The sequence below is a fragment of the Pan paniscus genome, chromosome 7, assembly GCF_029289425.2.
Source record: "Pan paniscus chromosome 7, NHGRI_mPanPan1-v2.0_pri, whole genome shotgun sequence".
NCBI classification, from domain to species: Eukaryota; Metazoa; Chordata; class Mammalia; order Primates; family Hominidae; genus Pan; species Pan paniscus.
In genome coordinates this window covers 18,515,613-18,538,719 of record NC_073256.2, presented here as the reverse complement: position 1 = coordinate 18,538,719, position 23,107 = coordinate 18,515,613, and the positions used below count along the sequence as shown (strand labels likewise).

General features: G+C 40.4%; 1 protein-coding gene across 2 annotated transcripts in view; it reads left to right on the top strand.

Moving 5' to 3' along the window:
• CSMD1 (CUB and Sushi multiple domains 1) overlaps positions 1–23,107 on the top strand; it is a 2,070,470-nt gene that overhangs the window by 1,265,097 nt on the left and 782,266 nt on the right. For both annotated transcript variants that reach the window (XM_034966977.3, XM_034966976.3), the window contains exon 7: positions 21,214–21,291. In XM_034966977.3, coding sequence (XP_034822868.1) covers positions 21,214–21,291 — 78 coding nt within the window. The remainder of the gene's footprint in view (positions 1–21,213; positions 21,292–23,107) is intronic.

Here is a 23,107-nt window from a genome sequence, read left to right as displayed (position 1 = left end):
CTTGTTTATAAATATGCTGTAGAATGAAGAAATCATGGTCATCAGGATATCTATCACCTGAAATAATTATGTCTTTGTGGTGAGAGCTTTTAAAATCCTCTGAGCTTTGGTGGAAGTGATAGGGACTTAGCAGAAGAGGCACGTTTCATCTTTAAACACTTCCCTGGTAGCCCCCATCGCTTCCTCTAAGTTGAGTTCACCGTCTTTCCACACTAAGATCTGCTAATGACTTCCAACAGGTTGTCATGAAGTCTTACTGTCCCGATACCTTCTGGACATTGTCAAGGCCCACTTCGATTCCTCTTGGGCAGGTTCCACAGTCTGTCTTGCTGGGGATACATATTGCCTCTATGTTCAAGCACTTGAAATGTATTTCATCTACTGGCGGATATTATATCCCTCTTTTAACATGCAGAGAGTTGTGCCTAAGAAGTGACTGAGCACAACTGAGCCCAAGGCGAGTGAGTGGTGGCAGAGCTAGACTGGCAAAGTCTCACTCCAAAGCCCACCCTCAGACAGCATCTGCGCTGCACGAGCCCTGTGCCAGGAGGTGAACACTTCCTGTAGCAAGCCCTCAGTCGTTAAAAAGGCAGGGAAGAGTGTGCCTGACTAACCTGAGGTCTTTTTAAGACGGCATTGCTTATTGCGTGGCAGTAAGTCTTGTCATGAACGAGTTAGTTAAATGTTCCACAAGCGAGTTTTCTGAAAGTTGTCTATTTTAGCTCGAAACCTTTACTTCCCTGGCTGACATGTTCAGATCACGTGGAGAATTATGGCCAGACTTTGGATTAGAAGTTTTGCTGGTCGGTTTGGCGGGGCTCCCCACAGAGGACAGTAGCATCACACTCTACCACCTCAGCCCTGCAGATATTCGAACAGCACTCATTTGCATTATTTTGTGATTATTGATTTAAAATGCAGTAGGTGATAGATTGAAAACCACGTGGATGCCAGTATCCCTGCCTTAGCCCATGAATCTGCTTCAATAAAAGAACTAATGTTAGAAATTTTAAGGGGGCATTATCAGTCAATGTGCCGAATAAACCTCATATTTGACATTTGAGATGAATTAATAGTTCAGCTCCATAACTTAAGACAGACCATGCCCACCATTTTAACTTGCATCATTTGCAAGATTACAAGAGCACTCTTTCTAGTTTCTCCTTCTGTTTCATCTGTGCTCCCCGCACGACTGCTCCAGGATGGTGGTCTCTACCACAGATGCCCTTTTTCTGTGGTTAATGTGCAAGTCAGTCACACCACTGAAAGGCTCTTGGAATGTAGGCAAACCTACGTTTATATTTATTTTGAAAGAAAAGTGCTAAGTTTTATTATTTTACTTATTATTTGCTACTCTGTTTCGATAAACCTAACAGAGAATTTACCATCTTCACAATGTTTAGATGTTGTATTAGTCTGTTTTCATGCTGCTGATAAAGACATACCCAAGACTGGGTAATTTATAAAGGAAAGAGATTTAATGGACTCACAGTTCCACATGGCTGGGAGGCCTCACAGTCATGGTGGAAGATGAAGGAAGAGCAAAGGGATGTCTTACATGGTGGCGGCAAAGAGAGAATAAGAACCAAGAGGAAGGGGATTCCCTTTGTAAAACCATCAGATCACATGAGACTTATTCACTACCATGAGAACAGTATGGGGGCAACAGCACCCATGATTCAATTATCTCCCACTGGGTCCCTCCCATAGCACGTGGGAATTATGGGAGGTACAATTCAAGATGAGATTTGGGTGCAGACACTATCATAGCCAAACCCTTTCAAATGTACAATTCAGGGGCATTGAATACAGTCACACTGTTGTGTAGCCTCCACCACCATCCATTTCCAAAACTGAAAGTCTGCACCCATTAAACTCTCATTACCCATACCCCCTCCTCCCCGCCGCTCTTTGAATTTGACTACTCTAAGTATCTAATTATCAATGAAATCATACAGTATTTGTCCTTTTGTGACAGGCATATTTCACCTGGCGCACTGCCCTAAGGCTCACCCATCTGTGGCATGTACCTGCGTTTCCTTCCTTTTTAAGACTAAATTATAACCGATTATATGGTCAGATCACATTATCTTTATCCATTCATGTGTTTATGGACAGTCTTTCTTCCCCTCCTTGGTTATTGTAAATAATGCTGTTTTAAACTTGAGTGTAAAAACATCTACTTGAATCCCAGCTTTCCATTATTTCAGGTGTGTACGCAAAAGTCGAATTGCAGTATCATATGCTCATTTTTATTAGTATTTTTTCGAGCAACTTCCATACTGTTTTTTCACGACAGCTGCCTCATTTTACATTCACACCAGCAGTGCATGAGAGCTCTAGCTTCTTACTCTTTATTAATTTTTAATGCACACATTGGTCACCCTCATGTTAGAATATTAGACAGGAATAGCCCATGTGAGCTGAGGTATCCACTTGGTGCCCGGGCGGGGCTGCCAGCTCTCTGGCACCCTCTGTAGGTATATTTATGGGAACTGCAGTGCCACCGTTCAGGCGGGAGGGTCTGTAGATGAGCTGACTGCCTCAAAGGTATGTGTATGTAGAATTACTTTCCAGAGGTTAGCTTTCCTCTTGTGATAACTGTCAAACGCAACTATGAAAATAAACACAATTTAAAATTAAACATTCACATTGCTCTAAGTATGGTTTTAAAAGGAAACACTTTTTAACCATGTTTAATATCATAAATAATTGGTATTATGGGATAATAATAAGTTGGGTAACATTAAATGCCATTATCTTTATATATAGAGAAAAAAGGATAGCTACCATTAGTAACTAAGAGAAAATAAATGCAAATATTGAGGGTTTGTGTTCACTGTGTTTACTGATGGTATGTATATTCATAAATGTAATTCTTCAGAGTTTAGTCATTAATTGTTAGGTTATCTGTGTATGCTGCTAAACAGACATTTCCTCAGGTTTTTTTAACGGGACAGGAAATCTATCTTTGGGCAGGGAGACATTGCTTGAGAGTGACTCAAACTGATTATTAAAACATTAGATATTTGCACAACTGATTTCCATCAGAGGGCATGCTAAAAATAAGGCTCGGGAATGAGAAATGTACTGGCAAGTTCCCTCTGGTATTCAAGGGCTCATAGGTAAATATACACCTCGTACCACTCACAAACCAGAACTACAGACTGATGTCACCCGTATGATGGAAGATAAAAAAGGACTGATGTACCTACCCTGGTAACACAGGGAACTTCACATGAATATCCAGATTTCCTGCTTCTCCTGAAAACATGAAGATTCAGAAACACTGGACCCAAACTATGCAAGAGAATAAAGGTGTTCAAAGTTGGCCTGTCATCTCTGGTTTAAAGCATCCCATCTGGCTCTACACATTCAATACCTGCTGACCCCTGTGCTTATCACCAATCTCATTCCATCCTTTCTAATTACAGAGATTTATATTATAGCCTGAAAGATGGTGGTGGATTAGTTCTATTGCTACAAGTAAATTACCCTAATTATTATTGGCCTAATCAACCAAGGTGTCTGAGCTCACGTATTTTTTAAGGGAGATGATGTGCAGCCTAGCTGGGCTGTTCTTTCCCAGCCTCTCATGGGTTTACAGTCAATGCTGGCTGGGGCTGCAGGCAACAGAGGCTGAGTTCCAAGAGGTCATTCATGTGGAGATTGGCAGGACGCCTCGGTGCCTGCATGGCTGTTGGCAGGGACCTCAGGTCCCTTACTAGGTGGCATTCCCAGTGGCTGCTTGAGTACCCTCATGGCATGTCTGTTGACTTCCTGAGAGCTGCACAATTCTTCAACAGAGAAAGAGCCAGCAGGAACTTGCAATGACCCGGTCTCCGTAGTCACACACAGTTACTTCCACTGTTTTTTCTATTCATTGCTTGGGAGTCACTAAGTCCAGCCCACTATCAAAGATAGAAGGAGTAGGCTCCATCTTTTCAAGGGCATATTTAATAATGGTAGATGTATTTTTTTCCACTGCAAGTGAAATACGTGGGTTGAGATACTGAGTCACAGTCCTTGAAAGATTCCTAGATCAATGGTTTTCACGTGTTCCCAAGTCCTTCCACTCTGCCCTCACTAACAACACAGCAGTTGGTATGTGGCCCTCTGCCTACTCTCTCATTGCAGTGGTGGCTGCCTCTGCCACATCTGAGGCCAGGTCCTCCACTGCTCACTCCATCCTGTTGCTTGGACATCACTCCTTCCCTGAAACCTTCTCTCTCCTAAGCCATCAGACTTCTTCTCTCCTCAACTGTTTCTAGTTAATACAAGCGGCTCATGGGAGGGACACAAACACACAGACACATAAACACACACATACACATTCATATTACCCACAAAATCATCACTGGTATTTCTCCCTTGGCCCCACAGTCGCTCTTCAGCTGTGGTCCCAAATCTCTGCTTCCTTTTAAAAAATAAAAATGTTCAAGTGATGTCTATCCTGGTCATCCAGGCTCTTTCTCATTGTTTCCCTGTCCATTCAGGGATATCTTTGTCCTGCCCTGTGACTGAAATAGCACTTGTCCAGGTCTGATGGCGCTGGACCTGCCAAACTCATTGGTTACCTCTCAACCCACACCTTGAGGGCCTTCCTAGCAACACTAATCTCTTTTCACTTTCATTTCCTTGAACCTACCTCCTTACCTTCGGGACACAACTCCCTCCTTTACTCCCTTTCCTATCTATCTGCTGTCTCTACCTCCTTTGCTGAAAACTCACCTTCGAAACCGCTATGCTGAGGGCCCTTAACCTCCTGCCTCACTCCTCTAGTCGTCTGGAGAGGTTAATGGGCCTCTTCCCAGAATAACATTTATAGATGTATAAAATATTAGGATACTAAACAAAGATAGTTGCATTGAAATAGTCATCAACATATTTTAAAAAGAATTTGTACATAGTGGGGTATGTGCTTCTTTACCATGGCAGATGTAATAGCGACAATAGTCTGAATTTTAAATTAAAGCTTCTGATATCTACCATCACTGTTAATGTGATAAGGCAATACCTACAGTTTCTGCTGATGGCAAAGTACTGCTGGTATTCTTATGGCTTTTTGCTTACACTCATAACAGAAGAAAATACCAATTTTCACTTAGAAGGCAGTGTAAATAAAAATGCATTTCTTTTCCTATTTAATTTCATGGAGTCCCTGAATTCTCACGGTTGAGCCCAGGGTAAATGTCCTTCCTGCATACGAGGAGTGACCCAGAGGCCAATTCTCATTCCCCCTCCCTAATTCCTCTCCCAGCCCAGAGGAAGGGTGCTCAGATCATTCAGCCTTAGGACCCTTTTGAAAATTGTTGAAAATCCCAAAGAACTTCATTTTTTAAAGGTTATATAGCTACCAATACTTAATATATTCAGAATTACATTGAGAGAAAATTTTAAATGTTTATCACTTCATTTAAAAATGACAATACTCCTTTAAAAATTAACATATATATTTATGAAAATAAGTATATTTGACCAAACAAAAAGTGAAATAAAAGTAGTAAAAGAGGTAGCATTGTTTTCTATTTTTGCAAAACTTTTTAACATCTCGCATGGTGAAAGAGGCTGGTTTCTCATATCTGCTTTTGTATTTAACGTGCTGTGCTCTGTTATTCTGGTTGAAGTCAATGAACAAAATCTGTGTTTACACAGGTAGAAAGTTGAAAAAGAGAGGCGTATTTTAATATCCCTCTTAGATAATAGTGGATATTTTTCTTTCACACAACATTACACTTAACAAACGGCTATTTCTTAAAAGTTAGCTGCAAAGTGGAATCTGGATCCATATAAGTCAACTTTTTGCACTTTATTATAGTAAAATGTGTTGGTCTATTTTGCATTTTGAATGAATATTTACTCATCTGTGATTTGGTAGCAGTAAGTTGGGTCATTTTGAAATAATGGGTTCACTTTATGCATCTCTTTCAAATGTTAGTGTCTATATCTAAAAATAAGTTAGATATTGTGCAATAACTAAAAAAGCACATGTGTTAATATCACCCTGCTCTTAGCAAAAAAAGTCTTTAAGTATTGGGAAGTTACAAAGATAGATACTGCTTGTCTAAAATTCTAATATTTTCTTGAAAACCCAAATTTCATCATTGGCAAAAAGACTATCTAATAATTGTTTAGGTAATGATAGCTGACTGTTCATTTTTAAGTAAATATGACTAAATGCCCAACTATGAATTTCTGAATATCTGAAGAGGATACACAGGATCCTAAGATAGTTTCCCATGATCTATGCTCTTGGAGAATGCACCCTCCTTGAGTGAATATGATGTGTTCTCTGTCCTATGATTAGCTTATGGCTCAGTTGACTTTAAGAAAGGGAGATGGTGCTCAGTGGCCCTGACCTAATCAAATGAGCCCTTAAAAGGGACTTTTTCCTGAGAAGAGGTTTTGAGTGTGAGGAGGATTCGAATTGGGAGAGTCCCCGTTGCATTGTTGATGGACGGGTCACAAGGCAGGGAAGGGTGCATGGCCACAAGCTTCCCTGAGTGCCCCGAGTGGCCCCTTCATTAGCCAGCAAGAAGATGGGAACCTCAGTCCTAGAACCACGGAATTGGACTTCACCAATAACCTGATTGAATGTCAAAAAGGATTCTTCCTTAGGACTCTAAGAGAAGAAAGCAGCTGCACTATTTCCTTGAGTGTTAGACCCAGCTCAGAGGGCCCAGCTGAGCTTCACCTGCAGAATTGGGAAATGATAAAATGCTGCTTTAAGCTCTTAAGTTGGTAGTAATTTATGTGACAATAAAAACTGGCATACACACAATAGTTTGCTAGTCTCTCATGTAAAAATGGTGTTCCATGGAAAAGCAGCTAGTTCATCCCTGAAATCGGGGAATCTCACACATATTTTTACTCAAGACCAGCATCGTTTCTTGTTACACAGCAGAAGTGCAGGTGCATTCTGCTAACGATTAGCATTAATGCTAATGTTAGAAACCCTAACGACAAGAGTTTTCGCTTGTAATCTAGAATCCAGAAAAATTGATCCTAGGGCAATTTACCGAACACCGTGCGGAATATACACATATCATGCGTGGACCAAATAGTTTTACTAATGGGGACTTTTCCCACCAGGGTCCTTTTAAGGTGAGTTATTAATGGCAGTATTTTGGAGATATTGACAAGAGGTAAGAAGGGTTATAGATCAGAGAAAAACTCAAAGGTAAGAGAGAGAGATACGGCTTTTCAGGAGAGAATGGTTTCAGATCTGTCTAAGGTTGGGGCAAGTACTTTTTAATATTTATTTAAGATTAGGAGTTTAATCACATGTTGATTTCTTAGCTACTGTGCTTTCAAATTCCTAAAGTGACCCTCAACTTCGTCTTAGATTTTATGAAAGCTGAAGCTATTATATCTATTTATTTATTTATTTGAGATGGAGTCTCACTCTGTCGCCCAGGCTGGAGTGCAGTGGTGTGATCTTGACTCACTGCAACCTCTGCCTCCCGGGTCAAGCAATTCTCCTGCCTCAGCCTCCCGAGTAGCTGGGCCTACAAGTGCCAGCCACCATGCCCAGCTAATTTTTGCATTCTTAGTCTCAAATTCCTGACCTCAAGTGATCCACCTGCCTCGGCCTCCCAAAGTGCTGAGATTACAGGCATGAGCCACTTTGCCCGGCCTCTTCCTTATGCTTCTGACACATCTCTACTTGTACAACCTGTGCCAACTCCATCCATGTGTACTGGCTTGTGGGGGGCTTGGGGACAGCAGGAGGTGAGGGATGAGGACGGCGTTGGGTGCACCTGTGGCATGTAGATGCATCAGTACTTCCCATTGTGGACAGTCAGCTACTTAACGGGCACTTCATTCTCTGCTATTTTCTTCATACAGCGCCTCTCAGAAAACTCCCTGTAATTAATTTCTCAAAAAATGGCTTATGATGAAGGTTGGCCATTCAGGAAGAAATTGTATTATCCTCATGTAAAGAATTTACAATTCTGTTCCTTTATTTTTCACCCCATTAACTTTGATTTAACATGTTATTTAATGAAATTAAAGAAGCTCTTCCAAAACCATGAGGAGGAAAACAGCAAAATAAAGGTATTTGCAAAATAAGAATAATTAAGGTAGGACTGAGAAAGGAGAAAATAAGTTTGAACCTGAAATACCACTGGAATTTAATAATTTAAAAATCCTAAGAATATGTTTCTCTTTGTGCCATGCACTAGAATGCTGTAAGTTACCTTGTTATCTTAGTGACCGATGTTAAACTAATGGACTCAGTCCCATATGTGCCAGCTAACTGTTTGATGTTTTCTGAGGAATCAGAAACATGGGACTGATCCTAAAAACCTGGGCTAGAGACGTTGATGATTCACTTTCATCTGCCGTCACTAGTAAAAATCCACAGCCACACACACTCACTTACACACCCGAATATGTGGCCACTCATCTCAGATTCTTGAGGGGCATTGCTGCTTACAAAAGGAAAAAAATGATTGGATTTAGGAGTTTCACAAATAAAACTGCATTCATTTGAAAATCACGCAGAGGCTGGAGAAAAAAAAAAAAATGGTATTTCAGGACAACCTGATCTTCCCATTATGCAAAAGTCACAGCTGGCCGGGCATGGTGGCTCACACCTGTAATCCCAGCACTTTGGGAGGCAGAGGCGGGCAGATCACCCAAGGTCAGGAGTTTGAGACCAGCCTGACTAACATGGTGAAACCCTGTCTGTACTAAAAATACAAAAAAATAAATTAGCTGGGTGTAGTGGTGGGTGCCTGTAATCACAGCTAGTTGGAAGGCTGAGGCAGGAGAATCACTTGAACCCGGGAAGCGGAGGTTGCAGTGAGCCGAGATCACGCCATTGCACTTCAACCTGGGCAACAGAGCAAGACTCTCACAAAAAAAAGTCTCAAACGTTAGAAGTTCACATCTCCTGAAGCTGTTTTGAATCGTGTCAGCATCTGAAGGTGTTACAGCTTTGCTCTGTAAAATGAATCTCCCAGGGCTTAGAGTACATGCCTGGAACTAGGTATCATTTAAGCTTCCCCATGGGTCATGAAGGAGAAATGTGCTGGGGTGTGTGTGTGTGTGTGTGTGTGTGTGTGTGTGTGTCTGAGAAATAAAGACTTTGACCACCAATGCTGTGAGGTTTCTCCTACTGTGAAGTGTCACCCCTGTTTAAGAAGGTTAGCCCCCAGTGTTGAGACAACAAAAGGTCTACGGCAGCAGAAAGGAAGTGGTTATTGTTGAATGTGTTGTTCACAGATCTGAAAGGACACATGTATTCTGTTGAAGTGCTTAAAGGAAATAGTTTACAGTGAGGTTGTTGTGCTTGGACAGCTTTTATTATTCCCATAGATAGAAAAGGCAGAAGCAGTATCAGGAGTTGCCAAAGTCACGTTCCAGTAGCTTCTCCTCTCTCTCCCCTTGCTTTTTTCTTCTGTAAGCTCTATTGATTGATTAAATGGTAAGGTGTGCCAATTTCTCCATTGAAAGTGAAGATGACGTGGCATGTTTCCAACTCCATGGACGTCTTACTTGGGGAGTGGACAGGTTCATCCCCAGCTTCCTGTGTGCAGTGAAGATTAACGGGAAACGCTGAATAAAGAGTTGCATTAACATTTCACGTTGAATGTAACAAAGACTTGGAAAGTTCTTCATTTTCTGAAAAGTATTTTCCATGCACTTTGTGTAACCACACAGGCTAGACATTGCACTAGGTGCTACTATTTGCCATGTCATGTAATCTTCACCACAGCTCTGAGGGGCAGGTGGTGATCATCTTTATTAAACACATGAGGAATCTGCGATTTAGAGGCATTTTTAACCTGTCAAGGTGACATCTCTAATGAGTTCCAGAACAATGATTAAGTCTTTCTTGCAACTAACTTCAAAATCCCCACTGTGAGGGAGATTTTTCCTATTAAAGATCCAAAAGCTGGACACACGTAGAACTGGAAATGCCTTCCACACAGGAGGAATGGAAAGCAGCCAGTATATATTTGTACATAATATGTGCCTGATATGGGGGCTACAGTGTGTTCTATGTGAATGACACCCCTGGACTTCCCCAAACTCATCTGACCGCCGTACGCAGAGTGCACTTTCCTCTGTGCATAGAGCATCTTCTTCGTTCATGACAACACTCTTGCAAGAGATGTATTATTGCCCTTACATGTCAAAAGAAGTCACTGAAGTTAATTTTCCCAAAGTCTGCATCGTGATGAATGGTCCAGGGAAAATGGGAACTTTGTTCTGAATTAAATACCACCCACTTTTCTTGAGATTCTGCATTATCTGCCTGGAAAAAGAATGAGAAACTAGACTTTTAGGGTAGTTAATTCAAGGCCTTCTTTTAACAGATGAAAAAATCGGAGGCTGTGGCTCAGGATTTCAGAACATTTCAGGGGTGAGATTGGAGCTCAGCTATCTGGGCCTCTAGGGCAGTGGCCTTTTTGCTGAAACTGGGATTTTTGTAAAAACGTTGTTCACCTTGCAAGGTGAACAACTTGGAAGGCTTTTGATAATCCCAGCAGGAAATTTGGGAAATTATAGTGGCAAAGACTTTAATGCAACGAAGTATAGAAAAGAAGAATGAGTTAATAGAACAGGACACAAAATCTTTCCTGGAATTTGTGAATCGTCTGAGATACCTCTGTTTTCCACCTCAGGAGGGTTTGCTACATCTCAATACATAGAGTGCAGGAAGAATGTTGTTTTTGAGCGCATTGTCTCACCCCCCATTCTGCCTCCCGCTTTGCGCTTTCTTATCTTCTAGCTTCTTCTATTCTCCCTCTGTTTGGAGGGAAAAGGTTTAAATTGGCTCCGGTGGTGTAAACCGATAGATCACTACAAGACTAAGTAAAATAATCTTTAAATTCCACCTGCTTCCAAGTTAAATCCTGAATGTGCTTATGTCTGAAAACTTAAATCACAGGGAAATACGTGATTTAAATGGGGTCCCTGATTTGGTAAGGAAACGTGAGATGAATAGTTAATTGCCTTTCTTCCAGTAAAGCATCTTATGCTAATTACCCTTTACATTAGTAAAGAGTTCAGTCATCAAGGTTTTGTGGACATTCTGACACTAATCCTCCGTACTACCTTGACACAATGATTCATGTAATAATATAACTTCATATATGAGACATTTATCTTTTAATTTAGTGCTGCTATTAAGCGACATTAAATTAAAAGATTCTGATAACCAATCAGGAATGTCAACAATACAAATGGTTCACATTGTCAAGTATAGTAAGTACCTCTGTCTTTCCCGGTGCAAAAGATGACTTATAACATCGGGTTTTCAGAGGATGATTTTCCTGACCAAGGAAAGGACACTGACTGATTTAAGGGTAGAAATAAAATTTGATAATCTAGTTCCTAAAACTTGGTTGTCAGTTTTTCTCAAAGGTCCCTATTCAAGGACATCAAAAATCCAATAAAAAAAAAATGCAAGAATGCCTGAATATCTGTAAGCTGACAATGGGAGCTGCAGTCAAAATAACCTTGTGAAGACAACAACTGTTTCCAGACTTTAAAAAAAAGAGTCATTGTACTAACAACTCGCTTCTCGTAATGTAATGTACAGACCATGAGATAATAATAGATTTATCCCAAACAATGGTCCAGTAGCGCATTATTTTAAATGTTAATAAAAATAAGATAGCATTTTTCAACCACCAAATTACTGAACATTTTCTTTTATGTACTAAAACAATGTGGGCAGAGAGGCTTTAGTTAAGATATTCTTATTTACATCAGATGAAGTAAACTGGTCCTATAGTTCTAGAAATCAGTTTAGCCTAGTAGATTAACAGCCTTGACTAAATAATTCTCATTCTAGCAAATTATTCTTGGAAAATGACCAGAATTTGATGGGTGATTGGTGTAATGTACCATTGTAGTAAGTGAGAAAAACTAATTTCTAATGATAAAGGAATTAAATACATTATGAATAATCTATTAAAAATACCTTAGGAAAACTGTTCAAAGAGGTCATAAAGGCAGAATAATAAATATTAACAACTTTATTTTTATTCTACCAATATTATATGTCTTCACCTATCAACTTATATATACAATGCACATTGCATTAATAATAAATACATAAACGTTCTAACAGTGGTTGTCTGTGGTGATGGGTTTACAGAGTTACATTTTCTTCTTGATTATTTAAAAATTTTCTCAAATATTCTGCAATAACCTGTGAACCTAATCTTTCATGGCCATGTGACAAGGACCCTGTTTTTAGCTGAACTAAGGGGAACGTCCCACAACAATATCTTCATGAATATTTCACTGTTACGATAAATGATAAATAAAAGCATTTCATGGAAAAGAAAAACAAAATTAATATTGTGTGACTCAGTGTATATCTTTTCTTATAGTGGGACTAATATTAATAGATGTTTAATCATATTTAAACAACTAACATACACGTTCATTAAAATACTTCTGAGATAAATGTTTAAAGAGTTGATTCATCAAAATCTGAATTTAAAAAATTTAGCATAATAGAAAGGAGTGTTTACTAATATAATTTTGAAATATAATTATCAATGAAAAACTGTAATAATTATCGATGAAAATAAAAATTTTAAGTGTAAGGTGTGGTTAAAGTCAGGGCTATAATTTCTGAAGCAGACTCTTGAGATATGGTTAAGCCAGAAGGTTCTAGTATCAGACTTCACCAGAGCAAACCCTGCTTCTACCATTTCAAGCTTTGTGACCTTTATTATTTAAGCTCTTTGTACCTCAATTTTTTATTTTTTTGTAAATGATTGTAGCAGTAGCATAAGTCTTATAATATTTTGGTGGAATTAAATAGGATGTACTCCAGCATTTTAGTACCATATACAAAATATTTTTTAAAACTATTACTCTTCTTGATAATTCCGATGATGATAATGTTTTATTAGATGACTACCGTACTTCCATTGGATAAGTGACCAACAGAGTTACATGGAAAGTTGAACCATACTGTCAAGAGGCGTTTGAACCAGAGCAACTCCATCTTGAATAGGAGCTGGATAAAGGCTGAGGCCTGCTGGGCTGCATTCCCAGGAGGTTAAGGAACTCTTAGTCACAGGATGAGAGAGGAGGTCAGCACAAGACACAGGCCATAAAGTCCTTGCTGAGGAAACAGGTTGCAGTAAAGAAGCCAGCCCAAATCTACCGAAACCAAGACGGTGACGAGAGTGACTCTGGCCACCCTCACTGCTGCACTCACATCAGCACCATGACAGTTTACAGTTTACGAATGCAGCATCACAAAGTTACCCTATATGGTCTAAAAAGGGGAGGCATGAATAATCCACCCCTTGTTTAGCATATCATCGAGAAATAACCATAAAAATGGGCAACCAGCCGCCCTCAGGACTGTTCTGTCTATGGAGTAGCCCTTCTTTTATTCCTCTATTTTCTCAATAAACTTGCTTTCACTTTAGTCTGTGGACTCGAACTGAATTCTTTTTTGCATGAGATTCAAGAACCCTCTCTCGGGGTCTGGATCAGGACCACTTTCCAGCAACAATATGGCAATAAATAGTAAAGTGCCATAGGCAACACCCATCCCTGTGAACAAGGAGCGGCCAGTGAATTAGAAGGAACCCAAACAGGGTGGAGTTCTGGAAGCAAAGGGCAGAAAGTGCTTTCAGGAAGAAGTGGCTGATTGTTTCGGAGTGAACAGGAGGATGGACATTCGACCAAAATATTTAGCAACAGAGAAATTACAGCTGATGAGATTTAAGAGAGAATGGGAAGAGATGCAAAGAGAACCGTTCATCTGAGGGGTTTCCTCCGTCATGTCCACAGGGAGTAGGGGCTGCAGCAGCTGCAGAGGAATGTGGAGGGAAAGATTCCTGTCTGTCTGCAGGCCGTGTGCATTTTAAAAAGCTGTTTGCAGGCCGGGCACTGTGGCTCATGCCTGCAATCCCAGCACTTTGGGAGGCCAGGGCGGGAGGATCACTTGAGGTCAGGAGTTTGAGACCAGTTTGGCCAACATGGTGAAACCGTGTCTCTACTAAAAATACAAAAATTAGGTGGGTTTGGTGGCAGGTGCCTGTAATCCCGGCTACTCAGGAGGCCAAGGCAGGAGAATCACTTGAACCCGGGAGGTGGAGGTTGCAGTGAGTCCAGATTGTGCCACTGCACTCCAGCCTGGATGACAGAGGGAGACTCTGTCTCAAAAAACTAAAAATAAAAAATAAAAAAGGTTGCTTGCTTTGTCTTAGTTTGTAAATATGGGAAATGGAACAACACATTTTTATAATTGGGTTAATCATGTAGAAAAGAAAAAATGATCATGCAGAAGAGGAAAAAAATGACGGAACCACATTTTCCAGGTGATGAGCTTTAGGGCAGACATGGAGTCTCAGGTTTTAGACTGAGAAATGGTTCCGTCCTTCCGGAAAACAGCCACAGTAGAAACATAGCTCCTACTGATGTTTACAGTGTATCAGCGCAAATCACACATTAACAATAATTAGCAGAGAATAGGAAATTGGCTCAACGCTTACTTAGAAATTTAATGGGTCTTAGGGTGTTTAACTATACAGGTACTTTGATGAATAATTTGCAAAAAATAATTAAATGTGTGTTTAAAATATAAGGTGATCTGAATTTCGATGACTCTTCCTCACTGTAAAACACAAAAAAATCTAATGAAGAAATGTTAAAATTTGGAGGGGAAGTGGATTATGTAATTGTGTCTATTAATGAATAAATTAAACATTTTGAAAGCAATTCTAAAGTCTAATATTAGAAAATAATTTATTATAGTGTAAATGCTCCTAGAAAAAACGGAATCCTAGAGTAAAAGCGAAACAATGTAAACCATTGAGATTTCTCCAGGTGTGTTGTGTTCAAAACATGTTTCACTTGAAAATTGATAAAGCTCTGAGATAATTCAAGAACAGTTGAATTTTTATTTTGCAATCATAAACTAGACAAAAAATGCTCCAGATAACCAATGAGCCATTAAAAAAATTCTTTTGTTGTTGATTTTTTGAGAAACTAAAGGGTCTCACTCTGTGGCCCAGGCTGGAGTACAGTGGCACCGTTTTGGCTCACTGCAAACTCTGCCTCCGGGGTTCAAGCAATTCTAGTTCCTCAGCCTCCCAAGTAGCTGAGACTACAGTCGCCCACTACCATGCCTGGCTGGGGCTAATTATTTTTTTTATTTTTTTTATTTTTTATTTTTATTTTTGTGATAGAGATGGGGTTTTGTTATGTTGGCCAAGCTGCTGTTGAACTCCTAACTTCATGTGATCCCGTCTCAGCCTCCCAAAGTGCTGGGATTACAGATGTGAACCACCATGCTTGGTCAAAAAAGTCTAAATACACTGTTTTCCCAAATGTAAGTTAATACATATGATGGAATTGGAAATTCCATTTGCTGTGATACTATAAAAAGAAAAGGTAAATATAAAAGATTAGTGCTTATGGAATGTGATTGTTTACTTCTCAAATTTAATAGAAATCTATTGATTAAATAATTGTAAGACAAATTAGAGAACAATAGTATGTCTGACATTGGGAGCTTAATAGATTCATTTATATGTTATATATGGAGCTTATTATATACATATATAATATGTAATATGTTATTAACTTTATAAATATGTATAAACTTATATGTTATATACTTATATTTTACACATTTATATGTATACATGATTATATACATATGTGTGTATGTGTACATCTATCTGTCTATCTATCTATCTATCTGCATAGTGAGCCCTTGCAATTCTAAGGATTTACAAAGATTTCAATGTTATTGTTACCAATTGTAGTAAATATTCTTTTGGTGCACTACTTAAATAAAACTTTTTGCCTAGAAGAGGCATTGATAAAATTATAGTAAACCTGCAAGTTAATGAAAAGTCGAAGACACAAGATTTATATTTTTCACCCATTTCTCCCAAACTCTGAATTCTTCAAATTTGCAAGTAGTTGGTCTCTATACACAAAACAATTTCCTCTGTGATTTGTGAGGATTTGCAATGGCATCTCCTCATATTGAGTACGTTACATTTGTTTGAAACAATTTTGCATTTTATTTATTTGTTTGGGGTTATCTGAGCTCCCTTTATAGGTAAAGCTTCTTTCAGACAGTGAGTCATATTATCTAATGAAGGACGGTACAGGTGTATTAAGAGTAGAAGATAGGACTTGGTTTCCTAAGAGAGGTCTTGGAAGTTCAGTGGATCTTGAGGAAGGCAGATGTCTGGCTGTGGGGGATGGGGCAGGGGGATGACAGGGAGGGATTGGGGAGCAGGCTGAGCTTTCCCAGGGGCTACAGAGGAGGGCAGGATGCTCCAGCTAGAGAGGACAGGGAAAGAAGTGGCATCAAGTAGCAATAGTTAAATTCAATTCTTACATTATTGCCATTTTAAAAACAGTAATAAGAATCCACTGTCATTCCAATATAGTAACGGTTTCATCACATTTTCAAACAACCTACAGAAAGTGTGTTTTAACCTAACCACTGAGAGATTATAGTGAAGGCAGCTGATGTAGAAGAAAAAAGGAAAACGAAAGTAAATGAAACAACAAAATTAATGTATCCCTTAGGTATATTTATTGTGGTGGTTTTTGATTTTTCAGCCCTTAAACTAAAAATATTTCCCCCATAATTTATCTTCCTAAATGTTGTTATCAGAAAAGAGATTCATCATATTTATTTCAAGTTTTTGTTTGTTGCTTTTGGGGAATTTGTTTTTTTAACCTCACATACTTCTTGGTTTGCGATGAGAAAACCTGAAGTCAACTCTCAGCAACTTTGAAGCACACAACACATTGTTGTTAACTACAGTCACTATGATGTACCAGGGATCTCTTGAACTTATTCCTTCTATCAAACTGAAATTGTCCATCTTTTGACCAACATCTCCCCAGGTCTCCCAGCCCTGGCCCCTGTAGACCACAATGTATTTGAAATTATTGAATCTGAATTACTGAGGAATCACCTTAGCCAACAGACACCAAGGAATGTGAGACTAACTTTGGCGTGCATTGAAGTTATCTTCCACACAATAAAACAAAACAGAAACTCATATGAAAACTAGATAACTGTACTGACAAAATAAAGCTAAACCAAGCTTACCTCCAAAGATTGTGACTTAGCAGGTCTGAGATTAGACACAAAAGCTATCTTTTTTCATCAATCACGAAATATTTTTATCATTCATTCCAAGATCTGAGAATGAATGACTCAATAGTTTAATTCAGGAGAAAGAACAGGTTATTGCAGGGATTTGCCATAGGTGACTTATCTTTCTCCTGCATTCCTGCAGCTCTAGTTTCTCTCTCTCTCTCTCTCTCTCTCTGTCTCTCTCTCTCTCTCTCTCTCCTGTTTCTTTGCAAATGAAAATCTCTGCTCAGCTCTGAGGGGAGTTGGAGGCAGGAAGAGGAGGGGGAAGGGCTTGGAAGGAAGAAAAGAGGGGAACCCAAAAACCGTGTGGAGAGAAGTGTCCAGACACCTGGTGGACCCAGGACCCACAAGTCACCTTCCCTTTTTGTACAACATTGCCAAGATTAGCAGAGCTGTCCAATAAGAGAACGTAGTAACTTGAAACAAATTACAACTCAAGAGAGCAGATAGTCTACAGCGGTATAACACTGTCTTGTTGAAAAATAATAAATAAATACATATATTCCCTGGTGGAGATGTAGCTTTACAGAGCATCAAACACTTGTTTGCAAGAGTACGAAATTTATTAGCTCATCCAGCTTTCAGATAGGTCCTGTCTATTCGCATACCTTGATGGTCCCCGAGAGACTACTCGAATTTTCTGTTTAGATTCTGAGTAAACGGAGCTCTGTTTGTCTTATCTGTTTAGGGTGAGTGACATTTTCGTTGAGTTCTATGCTCTTTATTATTTCCCACTGATTCTCTTATTTGTTATTTATTGTGCATTCATCTCCTCTCTCCTGAGTAACTTTAAGATAAAGTTATTTCAGCACAAGAAAGTGGGGGTGATAGGTTTGCCATTCTGGATGAAAGCATTATCCTGGGGAGAGCTGGCAGGGGACTTCTGAGTGTGCCACCAGGAGAACCGCAGAAGTGGACGCAGATACCCCATCTCATGTTCCCTTTCCTGTGATATTTGTCACCACAACACAGAGATGAGGATGAGAAAACACACAGATGAAGAGGCAGAAGAGAAGAGGAGGAAGACGCCAGGTGCCGTGGTTGCACCTGAGCAAGTCCCTCTCTGAGAGTTCCGTAGCGCAGGACGTTCATGAACCAGCGCCCTTTGGATGGGGTTGGACCTGGGCTGGACGTTGTGAGCCTGGGATAGGTGAATGTCTGTCTCTGGGCTTTCTCTGAAACGGGCTGAAGATGAATAGCCACCCTCTGGCCAGCCCTTCCTTGGAGGGGGATCTGCGTGGCCCACCTCCTTGTCTTCCACAAGAGTCAATGCCAGGATCCCTGTGGTCCAGTCATGGCTCTGATCACAACAGTTTTTTCCAGCCATGTAACCACATTGGACTTATTTCTTCATTGCTAAGCTACACTGTTGGGAAAACTCCTCAAAGTTTATATGTTCCTTCCAGTCTCTCGTATCTCCCCGTTGCCCTTTTAAAATACCCAGGAAAAGTGCTTGTCTTTTGGGGAAAATATTGCTATAGGAAATATAGCAAACATTTGCTATAGGAAAATATCTTAGACTTGGCAGTTTATACATAATATGTGTTTCTCACTGCTGTTGATACTGGGAAGTCCAAGGTCAAGGCTTGATACAGAAGCACAGCTGGCAGCATTGGTTCCAGATCTCACCTTCCTTCTTCCAGGTGGACCAGCTCCTGCAGCCCTGCCCTCCTGTCTCCATGCTCCCCAGCCAGTAGCCCACGTGGAAAGGTTTGGAGTTTGGGGCTGGAAGATTTCAGTTCAAATTCTGCATAGTCTTCCCTGTGCACCTGTGAGCCTTGCTTCCTGATATGAGCTGGTGGTGTCATAATTCCTATCTCAGATGGCTTTTGGAAGGATGGAGGATGCTTCCTGAAGTGAAAAATACTGTACAATGTCGCTGCAAAGAGGCTAACACATGGTATCAGGGACTCGAGAGGTAGAGTCCAAGAGGCATGGTCTCCAGGTGCGTCAGAATACACAGGGGCCAAGCACAGGGAGACCAGAGAGGAAGCAGGTGCTTAGTGACATCAGTGAGGGAAGATGGTCCCAAAGGGCAATTGTGCACCTAAGCCTAGCCCTCTGCATGTCAGTGATTTGAAAAGAGTAACAATCACTGCCACACACAGTCGGTTACTGAGTTGGCTGGGCTCAGGACACCATACTAAAGATGGTGCATTGATCATCTCCAGCCTTACACAGTCTTGACATCCTGGCATTGTATTTAGTCAGAGTTTTTGAGAGAAACACAGCCAGTTGGTCATAGGTATGTGTGTGTGCCTGTGTGTGTATAGATAGATTTATTTATACAGTTCACCCTTGAACAGCATGGGTTTAAACTGCATGGATCCACTTATCTTCAGATTCTGTTCAATGAATGTATAGAAGCATTTTTTGGAAATTTGTGACAATTAAAAAACTTGCAGACAACTCTTATAGCCTAAAAATATCAGGAAAAAATCCGAAAAAGGTGTGTCATGAATGCGTAAAATATATGTAGATACGAGTCTGTATGTTAAGTAACTGTTTATGTTATTGGTAAGGCATCTGGTCAAGAGTGGGCTATTTTCAGTTAGGTTTTTGGGGGAGCCAAAAGATATACTCAGGTTTTCAGCTGTGTGTGGTGGTTGGGGGGGTGGTCAGCGCCCCAACCCTTGTATGCTTCAGGGGTCTCCTGTATATACTTCATATCTATATGAATCTCCTTATGTGCATGTGTTGACACACACACACACACACATACACACACAGATTTACTATAAAGAACTGACTCACATGATTATGAAGCTGACAAGACCGAAGACCTGCAAGAGGTAAGCCAGCAAGTTGGAGACCAGGAAAGCCGGTGTTTTAGCTCCAGTCAGAAAGCAGAAAGCAGGAAAAACCAAACAAACAAACAAACAAACAAACAAACAAAACATGCTGCTGCAATTTAAAGCCCATCAGGCAGGAGGAAGTCTTGCCTGCCCTGGGACAGATCAGCCTTTTCTTCTATTTGGGCCTTCATCTGATTGGACCAGGCCTACCCACACTGGGGAGAGCCATCTGCTTTCCTCAGTTGGCTGATTCAAATGTTAATATCATCCATGACATTCTCACAGACACACCCAGAATCTCCTGTGGCCCAATGTCTGAGCACCTTGTGGTGCAGTCAGGTTCACATATAAAACTAACCCTCACACTTATTTACACATAGAGTCACAGGCTCAGAGACAAGTAACTTACTTAGGTCATGGGGCCACGCTGTTGTAAGCAAAGATTTGGAGCCGATCTGCCTGATCGCAGCTGCTGTAGGTCCAGTCTCATATGGGGACTTCAGAAATGTTTCCACTGGGCACTTAGTAAAGCCAAGTGTGGGATTGCTTAGAAGATCATAACATTTTATATTCTATAATCACAAGATGCATCCCCCATTTTTTTCCATAAGTGACCAAAAAAAAAAATGAAACTTATTAAAATGTTTAATGCAGGCCCTAGTACATCAAGAAACATATTTAACTCTCAGAATGATGATGCTAGAAGCCAGGACCTCTGTGCCTTTTGCACAGCCTGGAAAGTGTGTGGAGGGACTGGTGGTGTCTAGCACTTTATCTACAGCATGTAGAGCATGCCTTTCCTCTACTTGCTCCCCACCCATACAGATTCGGTAAACTGTAAGTGACTAAATGAATATATGAATACATGAATGAGCAACTGGCGTTTTTATCTAAACTTTTTTTCATGATTATAGCAAACTTAGACAACTCTGTAGTCAGGATAGATACATGAAGTGAGTGATCTGCCTGAACAATTTGGGGAATGATAATGATTGGTGGAATCTGCCACTCCTAGTGGTAAATAGGATTGGATGTGTAAAGTCAATGGCAGCACATATTATTTTTAGCTTCCGACACTGATACTGTCAGATGTGATCTTGCTGCTTGATAGCCTCACAATAATTATTTACAAGCTCTTTGACTTCATTGACTTGGTATCATTCACCTCTTAGAACATTTCCCATTTTCAGGGGTTGATAGAAAGCAGTTATGACTGGAAGTGCTGTGTGGATACAACATGGTTTTATGATCTCCAAGTCTTACCTGCTAATGGCTTGGTTTTGTTTCTTCCAGTGAAAAAGGCGATTGAGTTGAAGTCAAGAGGAGTCAAGATGCTGCCCAGCAAGGATGGAAGCCATAAAAACTCTGTCTGTGAGTCCCTTTCCTTTCTATATGAGGATTAATATGCCCTTGTAAGCAGAGGAGAGAATGGAGCAGTTAAGAAGAAGCGATCCCACCCACCACCTTCCCCACGTTATCTCTTCCTTCTTTTCTATATCCAAAAGTATTTTCTGGGAGAAAGAACATTCACTAACTTCACTTTGTTATGGAGGAATATCGTGGTGGTTCTATCTCCTAACCATGTGTCACATCTGCCCTGATCACTGTCTGAGACTGGACCCTCCAGATGTCTCTCTTAAGTAAATGTGACACGGTCAGTCATTTTCATACCAGTCTCTCTCCGTCCTTGCACACGCCACACACACCAGACCAGACTGATCTCTGGAAAGGAGAAGTTGGTTCTTTTCTTTTGTCTATTAAAATATTTTTGACCATTCACTGCCTGGAAAGTAAAGTAGCTTTCGGGCAATGTCTACGTCCTTCCAAAGAGAAAACAAGATCTGCAGACATGTTTGGCTGATGACTTTTGCACGTGCCCAGGACCTGGTAGACACCAGATCAATAGCTCTGGGAGGAATGAAGGTGTCTCCCACACCTGCCGTTTTGGTGCCTTCTCCTCAATGCCCGTCATCATCACTCAGCCATAGGAAGCCCTGGCCATGCCTGGACTGGGTCATGGTGCTTCTCTGCCAGAAGGGCCCTTTGTCCTTTAGCTGAAAGCCAACAGCCTGTGTGCTTCTTGGAGACTCAATGTGCAGACCCTTCTTTCTCTGCAGGTGCAGTCAGCTCTCCACTGGTTTTGCTCCCCCCACGACCTTACACATGTCATAACAGTTACTGGGTACCAGCTTCACTAAGGGTTTGCTTTTCTTACAAACGAGAGATGAGTACCGTCTAGTGAGATACCAAGTGGGTTGACTTCCTGTAGGGGCTGTTTTCTGCTCACGCTTCTTCTAGGACTTTCTACCCATTGGGTTGTGTTTTCTATGCTTCCCTGGCAATCTTTTCATGTGATGTTTCTAGCCTTGCTCTGCGGGTGCGCCTGTCCCTGGTGTTTTGCATCTGTGCATATTGTTTTTCTGTTGCCTAGCAATTAGTGGAAGGGCTGGCATGGACATATGAACCCCCTCGGGTCAATCAATTCTGTTTTCATCTGCATGCTAGAGCAGACTACTGCATGAGGTTTTATATGCAACAAATATTCTGCTAAAACTAATAAAAGAAACAATCAAAATCTTTTGACAACGATACTATAGATTGACCTACATCTTCATCACTTTAGGATTTCCTGACAATTGCTTGTGTGACAATAATCCATAGTCTGTGCTCAGTCCTGTGCAAGTTGAGAGGACAGAGAGGTAAACCTGTCCCCTGGGCCTCAGAGGCAGAGGGGAGCCACCATACTCTGACTACCCATCTGGTCTCAGGTCTCTCCCACTTCCAAAAGAAAAAAAAAATCAATCTGTAAATGTTTGCATAGCACTTTCTGTTGAATAATCACAGCCAGTCACCCTTTAATGAAATTAGATTGGAAAAGGATGGGAAAACTGAAGGGAAAAAAAATCTGAGAAACAGTCGAAGGAATAAAGGGTTTTTTAAAAATAAAATTTTAACCTTTTGGTATTGTTAGCTTTTAGTGTAGAATGTTCTGTAGAGGGAGATGTAGTATTTACAATAGTTTGAAAATGATTTTTATGATAAAACCCTGCACAAATGATCTAAAGTTCAATGTAGAACCACATATCCGGCCAAACTCTTATATTAAATCAATATCAGGTTGGATATCCGATCAATTGGGCATGAGATTTTTCTGCTACTGTAAGATTTAGGCAGAGCTTTTTTTCTT